Source organism: Oncorhynchus mykiss, chromosome 12 (genome assembly GCF_013265735.2).
Source record: "Oncorhynchus mykiss isolate Arlee chromosome 12, USDA_OmykA_1.1, whole genome shotgun sequence".
NCBI classification, from domain to species: Eukaryota; Metazoa; Chordata; class Actinopteri; order Salmoniformes; family Salmonidae; genus Oncorhynchus; species Oncorhynchus mykiss.
The window spans coordinates 92070327-92081485 of record NC_048576.1 but is presented as its reverse complement, the minus strand read 5'-3'; the positions used below and the strand labels follow the sequence as shown (position 1 = coordinate 92081485).

The 11159-nt window shown below is 40.7% G+C and overlaps 1 protein-coding gene across 1 annotated transcript; it reads left to right on the top strand.

Annotated features, from left to right (window-relative positions):
• Window positions 1–6856: 6856 nt before the first annotated feature.
• On the top strand, window positions 6857–11159 carry LOC118936479 (metalloproteinase inhibitor 2-like). Its single transcript, XM_036939181.1, has 5 exons — window positions 6857–7149; window positions 9024–9094; window positions 9915–10017; window positions 10589–10713; window positions 10860–11159. The coding sequence occupies exons 1-5, from the start codon at window positions 7020–7022 to the stop codon at window positions 11031–11033; spliced, it is 603 nt and encodes a 200-aa protein (XP_036795076.1). The 5' UTR covers window positions 6857–7019; the 3' UTR covers window positions 11034–11159.

Here is an 11159-nt window from a genome sequence, read left to right as displayed (position 1 = left end):
GGGATGTGGATGATGTTTTTTCCCCCAAATGGCGGCTAGTTCTTCCCATAGAAATAGCTAGAGGTCTCTTGTGCCCAAAAGCCAGTTTTGCCATGGCTAACGCCATTGAAGACTGTCACCATTTTGAAGTTGTCTACTGGGTGGGTGGGACTTAATATGGGTTAAGGAAGGATAACATAATTCCAATCGGGTCATCAGGAGGGATCATCCAATGAATTATAGTTCTGAGCAAAAATGTCCATAACTGCAGGTGGTAGTAAATCTCCAACCTTGCCTTTATACCTGTTCAAACCACACACTGCATGTGGCAGGATGCACCCTTTCAGTTTGTTTGCCAACTCATAGAAATAGTAGAAGAAGAAAATTGACTACTTCAAAATGGAGATGGCCTCAATGCTGCTGCCCATGCTCTCACAGACACCACAATAGGACAGATTCAAAGATCTGATGTCTATCTAGGTCTACTGTGGTTCTCTGTGTAGTACTTACCCTCCTCTAAAAGCCCTCATGAACCATGTCTATCTAGGTCTACTGTGTTTCTCTGTGTAGTACTTACCCTCCTCTAAAAGCCCTCATGAACCATGTCTATTATTCCTCCACTAGATGGGGTCGTTCCTTCAATCATATTCAGTTGTAAATACTCCATATGGAGGCTGAATTGGGTTAAACGGTATGAGTTCCTCTTTGGCCAAACTACTCTCTGACCTCTCTGAGACTTTACTCACTTTTTCGGGCAAGTGACCATAATCTTTGAGCAACCAATAAATACTGCTGACTTGGCCGATGGGAAAGTGCCTTTTAGACCTGAAAGTAAATATCTGGATAAGATATGACATAGTGATTAATCGGTTTTAAACTCCTGGAAAAACTCCTGGCCCTATAGGGAGGATGAAAACTCTGTCAAACTGCAGCAACATTCAAATCAAAGTTTATTTGGTCCTTTACACCGATTTGCAACGAAATGTATGTGTTTTCTAGCTCCAAAAGTGAAGTAATATCTATAAATTAAAAAACAACACACAAATAATCTAAAAAGTAAAACAATGAATAATTATCAGAACGAGCAATACCAGAGTCTGAAATATAGACAGTCTGGACAGTAAATGCATAGAAAAGGTGAGGAGAGCAGTAGCTATAGTAAAACCTTGTACTTGTTCATATGAATTATATTTTAAAAGGGGGTTCCGTTACACAGACAACTGTGATTAGACAATAGAATTAACAGGACTGAGCTTGCTTTAGGCAGGGTTGCATCATGTAGGCCCATGGATGGAAACAGCCAATGCCCCAAGTCCTTAAATTCCATCCCTGTGTAGGCCTATATACAGTTGTAATTAAGTGACAGGTCCATTTTGGATTAAAAAAGTTGATCACATTCACATTTTCTCATAAGACAAATACATTGTCTTAGGCTATAAATAGATAACTTTCCTACTTTGTTTCCCCTGGCCAGATGCTTCTACACCTGCATTCCTTGATTTTTGGGTTTTCAGGTTGGGTTTCTGTACAGCACTTTGTGACATCAGCTGATGTAAGAAGGGCTTTATAAATACATTTGATTGATTGATTGATGGGACAAGGCGTATAGAGGCCTACAGTTGATCAGACTGATACTGCAGGTCAGATCACTAATGTTAAGGTGTAGGCTGCTACAACATTTCTCTAAAGAGTTTTTGCTTGTGTCTTTCGGGAGTGACTTATTTTCTGTTTGCTAAAATAATACCTTATGAAAGTGGAATGCGCACTCTGCTTTCTATAGACTTGTGCCATGCCTAATCTGCGATTTCTGGGAATCTGATTGGACACAGAGGTGGCAGTGGCCATTTTTTGACTCCTGATGGTAACCAGGTAACATTTTGGAACCTAGTTGTAGCAGGGGCCTTAACTCCTTAATCTGGTGAAAATTGGCCTGTATGGATTGAGAAACATTTTTATTTTGCCAACAGAAGAACTATTAAAAGGATATGCAAGACATGGTAGCAATTGGAAATGAACACCAAAGGTGAGGACAAACAGTTCACCTGACACAAGACTGAATCCAAACATTACACTGTTGAATTTATGTGCATTTTACATTTACTGCACTATTTACAGCATTTGTCAATAACGAAATCTGAAAATACTCTGTAAACGTTCAGTAACATAAATAAGAATATTCATTCACATTTTGGATTAGGGATGCTGGGTTCCCCTAAATGAAATGTATTTTTTGCCAAAATTATAAAATTGCTCCTGTCTAAATAAAATAATTGAAAATACTTCACCAGAGACTATGACGTAACCATAGAGTATCATTAGCTTATTTATTTTTTAAAGAAGCTCTGTATTGTTTCAAATTACAAGTGTGTAGGCCAGGCCTATTTTATTGGGAAGCCCGAAATTGTGTTAGCACGCGTGGCAATATAAATACTTGATAATTGAGTTGTGACTGTCAGTGAAAAGCAACTAAAATATGTGTGAAGATAACGTGTTTTGAGTATAATTTAAAATATTGAGATGGAGAAGGGGAGGGGTGTGGCGGGGAGGGGTGTGTGGCGAGGATATGGCGCGTTTCAGTCCAGAATGCATGCACTCAGCTCTCTAGAATGTGCTCAGCTCTCCCAACAATTATTTTACATTCATTGTTTCATTGTGTAAATTGTTTGCCCTTTGTTAATTTTCATAAATTACCCATTACATATGTACCAGTAGGCCTAGTAATTGTACTGTTAATACCCATCGTTTGGTTACATAGATTTATGTTAATGCAGGTATTAATTACATTCATTTACCGTTCTCACTTTCCGAGTGGAAACATTATTTGCAGAGTTCAACCTGCTACACTTTATTTCATAACCATCATTTACGAGTTTTGTCATTTTCCCATTTACCTTTGTTTGGAGTGCCCGATGTGTGCAATGAGCATGTGTCTGGTTTCTCTCTCCTGATAATGTCGAGTGAGCGCGCACCTGAGCGTGCATAAAGTAAGCCGAACTGACCTGCTGTGGGCAAATGTAGGAAAGTGCCCATTAGGGGATTTCGGATTTCTGATTGTCTTAACTCATCACGTCCACCACTAATAAGCTGAGCTTCTCAGTATTTGATTCTTCACCTCACACAGTAGACCTGAGTCAATGAAGTCTGCTTTATTTTAAAACATCCATTACAAATAATATTAGCTCCGCACAATATTTGAAAAATCTTTCCAACACCCGACAATCACCAAGCCTCGATGTGAAAATATCATGATCTGATGATGCCATGGATGATCCCATATATCCAGTGGAAACGAAATGTAAAAACATCCGAGCTCACTGGTTCGGGATACTCTGAAGGCTCAGAATAAGCCTACTCTAGTTGATACAATGTTGCAAGTTCACTAGCAACAGCTTCAGCCCAAACCCAGTTGATTGATTTGGTAGCCTACAATGTTGCACTTCACCAGCGATGGCTCAAGTCAAGACAGATAGAAAGGGGGGCAGAGAGGCAGAGAAGATAGATTAATGAGATTGAAAGAACCTGCATTTTCATCAGGATATTTTCTTCTGTTTTTATTTGTTGGGTTTAGGACTATGTATTTTACTTAGTTGAAGATGGAAGTTAATGTATAGGCCTAATTTAGCATTGGCCTAAAGGCTATCTCTGAGTTCCATGCGTTAATTTATTTAGCCACCAATGAATGGATCACGGTGTATCAATGTGTCCATATGGCAGGGGCTAGTACTCTTGCATTAGGTGAATTTTAATTCAGATTTTTATGATTAACCAAGTAAAAAACGTTTAGAAAAACAAAAAGGTTATTATTTAAATGAAACTGTTCCATGAAATGCTTTTATGAAAATAATCAACTGGTCGGCAGATCGGTAGAAATAGTAGGATAAGTTGTAAGCTTCCCCAAAATTGAAACTCAGGAGCGGCCTATGGTCTTTACTCTTACACCCATTAAAAATGCGTGCCTGCATATAGAAATCTTTCCAACTGATTCCTTCTAGCGCTGTCCCTGCCACAAGAATTTCAGTACTTCCGCATAACGTTTCCTTCGGGTTTGCTCATGGTTCTATGTAAAGTAATGTTCTCAAATTTTCCAGGGAACATTAAGAAACAACGTTCTTCTGTGGGAATTGCAGTACTTCAACATAACATTTTCGACAGGTATCCTTGTGGTTCTTTATAAAGTCATGTTCTCAGCACATTAAGAAAACATTCTATTAAAACCACAAGATAACATTGGAAACGCTCAAAGAACGTTCTAAGAATGTTATTTAAAAACATATACATTCTGTTCTCAGCGTCAACAAAACTTCATCTATCCTGTGTGTGTCTTCAGGTGTGTTGCCCGTACCACACCTGATCTTAATGAGTGCTTTTTTCCTTTGAAATGGGGTCTGTTTGAACGGACTAAAATGAACAGCTACGTATGAGTTAAATATACATGGCATGCTAGCTCCATCCTGGTGGTGCAATGGACAGCTGGAGCGGAGTTAGAGCGTTCTTAAATCTGACTGAAGCGCAGAGCAAGTTGCCCAAAGGCTGGAGCATCGGTCTTCTCGACCGTCTCCAATATTGCTCCATTACCACTCCAGTAACGCTCATTTCACCAGCTCAGGGCATGCCCGGCCCAGCATGCATCTGTAGGCTACTTGTGTGCTGCTTTAGCCCCTTGCTTTAGCTACTGTCATGGAGTTCACTTAATATTTTCATAAAGACACTGATAAAACACACAGGTGTGAAATCAAGGTGACTTACAAAGATGAGGACCAAGAGAAAGAGAGGGAGTGCAGTGATGTAGTGTCCACAACTAAAGAATCATTGTGAAATCCGAAAAGACATCCCGAAAGCATGATGGTGTACTATGTGCACATTCTAACAGAAAGGAATGCGGTGGGTAGCTAGCTAAGTGTGTCATTATAGCAAAAATATTTATAAACTAAAAATAAGATCTCTTAAAAATGTATTTCATTTTTGTTCTATTATCTTTACTATAGGCTATAACTGATTTTGGCCCAATAAACCTGACATGTTACCTCTTTCAATGAGCTTTCCATTTTGATATGGTTATTTTACCATAAAATCTTTAGGCCAACCTATAAAATAAAAACTTAAAAAATCTGCATCCCTGCCCAGCCTGGCAAGAGTGGCCCAAAAGGTGTTTAGCATCCTCATTGGCTCTGCAATGTCTGAGAGGGTATTCTCCACTGTTGGCCTGCTCTACCGGCACCATCACATGAGCCTGAAGCCACAGACTCTGGCCAAACTCGTGTTTCTAAAAGTTAATTCAAAGGCACTGTATACTGAGCCTAATAAGGCATTTTTTGTTTCATTTGTATTTAATTATAATAATACCTGTCTGGCTCCTGAAATATTTAATTGTTTTTGCGCTGTTTAATACTACATGTGGCCTATTTGAAATGATGAACGCTTCTTACAGTCACCTTTTCATGTTGTTTATTAGAATACTTTTCATTCCAATCATATGGTTTGGTTTTGATACGTCAAAACCAAATGGTAGGTCCAGGTAGTCACTAAAACTAGATGTGTTTTTGTGATTTTAATGAATGGAGCGAATTTAGAATTGAGGAGTGTTTTTTGGCACTCAATTCCACTCACATGCTCGGATAGAGAACAGAAGATGCCACATTGAAAAATACATGTGTTTGTATGATTAATGCCTAAGCAAATTAATTTCCATGTGTCCTTTCTGTGTTTGGTTCAACAGTTAACCCAAACTAAGCTAGCAGTGATTTTAAAAATCGTATGGAAACATGTTCTCAGAATGTTCATTAATTACTTTCGAATAACCTCAAATTTGCTTTCTCAGAACTTTAATAAAATCTTCCACGGCAAATGTTTTCAGAACCTCCCTGCAACCTAAAAAAATGTAATTCCCAGAACAGGTGAAGTGTTCACTACCATTCTCAGACCGTAAAAAAAAGATAACGGTCAGGAAAGTATGGTTTCGTTTCCAGAACCAATGGAAAACCAAAAACGTACATTCCCACAACTTCCAAGGAACCAAATGTCCTAGCTGGGAAGCTTTCAAAGGGCACTTCAGACAAACAGAACGCAATTTTGGTGCACACAGAATGGAGTCTTGAGTACATTCAAGTGCGTGTTCCATGGCAAATCTTCTGTTCAGGACAACCCAGGGCATAATGCATGTCACACTAGTAACTGTGGATTAAACATAGAGCTCATGAACTTTGGCACTGTAAATGACATGAGTTTTCAAATATGGAAATGTGAAGTGCACATTCGGATTCAAGGTGTGTGGTTTGCTTGTATGACATCAAAGCAATATTTATTATGATCTTAAGGTCTCATCTTTCAGAACACATTGACTCCTCTCGATTTGAAGCATTTCCCTCACTCATACAATAACAAATGTGCAAAAGTAGCCCAATAGCGGGGTATGGGGCATCTTCTTGTTGTGCACGGTGCTCAGGAGCATGCTAGTTTTCTGTTCTTCCTGATAATGAATTGCACCCACCTGGTGTCCCTGGTCAAAACCAGTCCCTGATTAAAGGGGAACAATTAAAAAAATGCAGTGGCGCTGGATTCACGTCGAGGTCCAGAGTTGAGTTTGAGGGGTTTAGGGCAAGTGAACTGAACTGAGCAGTAGGGCAAGTTGAGCCTGCTTTAAAGTTGCCCCAGGTGTTTAAGAAAAGGAATTCAAACAGGCATATCCTAAAATGGATATTTCTGGTTCATCACCATTGTTTAGGCGAAAGACAGATAATTTATGGCAACCGGGCAAATTGAGCCTGCTCTGAGGTTGTCCCTTTAAAGAGGGCATTTTTTTCCAATGGAGTTACTTTGGTTCTGGATTAATAGACTTCTCAGCCTACCACTGGCTTGGTTCTGACTGTGGGAGGAGCTCACAGCCTGCAATAAAACGGGCTGATTACATCGAATGAAAACAGAGTTCTAGGTGTTAGTCTGTCTGGGAATATCTTTGCATGTTCTAGTGTAGTTTACAATACAACAGTTCTTTAGCTCCACGAGTAAACATTTTATCTTACGCTATAGAGATATTTTCCAAGATGACTTGGTCTGTAAGCAGTTGTTTCATCACTCTGGTCGTTTTGTTCCTTTGGCGGATCGAAGACATTGCAGAAGCTTGCAAATGCGCTCCTGTGCATCTTCAACAGGCTTTTTGCAACGCAGACGTCGGTAAGGCAATTTTGGCAATATTTCTGACATCTCAGGTTCTCAACTCCGGTCCTCGAGTTACTCAAACGGTACACATTTTTATTGTAGCCCTGGACAAGAACACATGATTCAACAATCATCAGGCCCTCAATGAGTTGAATCAAGTGTTTTTGTCTGGGGATATAACAAAGTTCTGTTTGGTATACTCGAACGCTGGAGTTGGCGAACACTGGGCTACTACACTATCAATGCGCAACATGCAAACGTTAAATTCTGTGGTTATAATAATTACCATGACATGATCATTGTATTTACATAAGTAGGCAACAGTAAGATGGGCTACAGCCAAGGCTCTCCAACCCTCTTCCTGGAGAGCTGCCATCCTGTAGGTTTTTGATCCCACCCTAATTTGCACACCTGATTCTAGTAATTAGCCGGTTGATGAACGGAATCAGGTTCGTTACAACTGGGTTTGGATTGAGAACCTGCAGGAGGGTAGCTCTCGAGGAACAGGGTTTGAGAGCCCTGGCTGTAGCACTGGCTGTGACTCCTGCTACACCAAGTGTTATATTTGCCTCTAGGCCTACACATTATGCCTACAGTTGAATGCTAAATTATATACACCAAACAAGTTAATACTCTTTTTACATTTAACCCAAGGCACTCAGTTGTAGTGTAGACTTATTTATATCGAATAGTGGTAGGCTACAGATGCCGTGACTTAATTTGAGCCAGTTTCTCACCGGGAACTTAGTCCTGCAGCAATGTGTATTGTTATGTGGCGTAATATATATTTTTCATTTGTGCAAAGCAAGTCTGGCATTTAAGTGAACTTTTTAGGTGGCTTTTTAAACCTTGAATAAATAAGTTTGCAGTTTATGCAATGGGATTAAATTAAGATTTGGCCACTGTATATCACTTACTTTGGACAGTTAATTTCTTTCATGTGCTCCTTAAAAGGAATGTTTTCAACCTGAATTGTACTTGACTTAAGGGCACACTTTTCTCTGCACAGCTGTGGTGCCATCTTGAGGTCTGAAACATCTGCTAAATGTGGCTTTTGTAGTGTAACGTCTCTTAACTGGTACAGCTGTTAGTAAAAACCTTTTCTACTGTAGTTTCATTAGATCAGGATGTCTGCAGAAAAACTTTAATGCCAGTGATAAAAGCAACACGTACATCTGTGGTGTACTGGTCCTAATGATAGACATCTGTGGTGTACTGGTCCTAATGATAGACAGCTGTGGTGTACTGGTCCTAGTGATAGTCAGCTGTGGTGTACTGGTCCTAATGATAGTCAGCTGTGGTGTACTGGTCCTAATGATAGTCAGCTGTGGTGTACTGGTCCTAATGATAGACAGCTGTGGTGTACTGGTCCTAATGATAGACAGCTGTGGTGTACTGGTCCTAATGATAGACAGCTGCAGAATAGAGGGAACTTAACCTTACAGGAGTAGTTCATCTGTTTGGCAAGGATGAATCATTTGAATATCTTCTGAATCAGACTGAAGTGAAGAGGTTGTCGCTGTCAGCACCTTCTACCCAGACAGGTGGGCGGAGGAGGAGCTGGTGTCATAAGGTCTGTGCCTCAGTCTTCCTACCAGCACCTGGTTGGCACCTGAACATCTGCAGACCAGGCGGGGTTTAGTTAAACTAGGCATGTTGAATTAAAGGCAGACGACTAGAGCTAGGAATCTAGGACCTGGAGGGATAATGGACTTGTCTGTTGAGCCCAAACAGGGTGAACTTATGCACAACATTTTTAAGACTGTAATATCTTGTCTGTGACGTGTTCTGTTGTCTTAGATCTCATAACGCCCTTAAACCATCGGTGTCTAACTGACCATTGAAAGGAAAATGGGGCTTGTCAGTTAAACCACGTTTCTCTCTTCCAGTGATCAGGGCAAAGGTGGTTGGTGTGGAAGTTGTGTCTGGTAACACCAAGTATGACGTCAAACAGATCGAGGTATGATCAGCCTTTTTATCAAGTGGTTGTTCCTTCCTGCACTGACACATTGAAGCCCCCTGAACCCCAGTCTGACAGATGGCCCCAGTTCTCTCCTTTCCCCTTCAGTGTTTGCAGATCTGGGTTGGCATAAAACAGTGCAGTTGTGGAGCTTCCACCATATAAAAAGGAGCTTCAGTAGAAATGCCTCTTGCTGGAAAGCACATTATTCAGTTGCTGTTCCTACCAGTCCTAGACTATGGTGACATCATGCACTGCACTTTATTACTGGGGGGGGGGGGGGGGGTTTGGTACTCATCCCTGCATTCTCTACCAGGAAGTTGGCTGGCTCTTTGTTACTTTAGTTGATAAATTGCCAGATTTTCTTTTATAAAGCACTTTTACTAACTCTCACTGTACCTAACATTATTACAGACCTTTAGACATTATAGTTAGTCTCTCAGATCAGGGGTGTTTAACTCTGGATATTCCATTGGGCTCTCCTGAGTTGGATGAATCTGCTTGAAATATTTTTGGGGAACGATCTTAAATGTTCTAAATGTGACTTGTAGTTGCCTTTAGGGCGACTCAGAATTGTTTTGGACTCTTCTGCTTACATTTTGTGTTTTTGGAGTTCGGGCATCTGTGTAAAAAAAAAAATACCTTGGTCTCTGTATGACACCCTGATAAAAATGAAGGTTAGATTTTTGATCTGCAAACATCCGGATGGGGTATAGGGAGGGAATTAGGATAGACTTAGTGCCTGAGAGCTGTAGTCATTAAGGTTAAACTGTATATTTAGATGTTTGACAGATCCTCTGTTCTCCTTGTGATTGGCTAGATGTTCAAAGGTCCTGACCGGGTTATCCACGCCATCTTCACTTCATCCTCCTCAGCCTCGTGTGGTGTGACCCTGGAAATCAACAAGGAGTATCTCTTCACAGGTGTGGTTCTCACTGTTACCCAAGTTCATTGTTATCACTGGTTAACCTGCTCAGCCTATGCTTGCAGCATCATGGCCTATTCTGAACTATTGACTTCATCTTGTACAAGTCAAGTGCTTCAGAAAATACTTTTTTAATTTAAAGTTTATTTAACTAGGCAAGTCAGTTAAACATTCTTGTTTGCAATGACGGCCAAACCCTGACGCCGCTGGGCCACTTGTGTGCCGCCCTATGGGTCTCCCAATCACGGCCAGATGTGATACAGTCTGGCTCTTCCAGTTACACTTTATAATACCTAATGTTAAGAATTTAAATGTTTAATGCTTATAAATGTTTACAACTAATGCATCACTTATTTATTATGCTAAATTCTAGTGTTCCAGGCTGCATCAATATGTCTTCCTGCTCCAGGGTAAAGTTACCCCCAGGGACAGATCTAGGATCTGTTTCACCCTCCCCAATTCTAATCTTAACCATTTGTGGGGGAAAGAAGGGGAAACTTATCCAATATCAGCATCTGGGGGTTAACTTTTACCCCACAGGTTGTTGACTCGCTGTCGTCTGTCTTCAGGCAGCCTAAATACTGATGGGAGGGTGCATATAGTCACGTGTGACTTTATTCAGTACTGGGACGACTTGAATGGCACACAAAAGAAGAGCTTGACTCAACGCTACCGAACCGGCTGTGCTTGCACGGTGTGTGACAGGAATTATAGTAAAATTACTTTACACCACTTGTTAAATTTTTACTTTGTCACATTGGTCTAACACAAGAGCTATAGTATTGGGGTAATGATCAGTTGGTGATCTGGGTCTTTCTCTCTCCCTGCTCTGAGCTACAGATCATCCGCTGCTCTTCCCTGCCCTGTCCCGTCAGCGCCCCAGATGAGTGCCTTTGGACAGACTGGTTGTTGAACGATGGCCAAAGCGGACCCCAGGCCAAGTACTCTGCCTGTCTCATGAATTTTGATGGGTCCTGTGCCTGGTACAGGGGGATGACTCCATCCAAGAAGTAGTTCCTGGATATTGACTACTCCATAGTAACTCCACAGGCCTTCCACTCACTGCTCAGTTGCTAAATATGCCTGCAATTTAAAAACTGGTCACTTGTGCAATAAAAATAAACTACTCCTCAAATATAG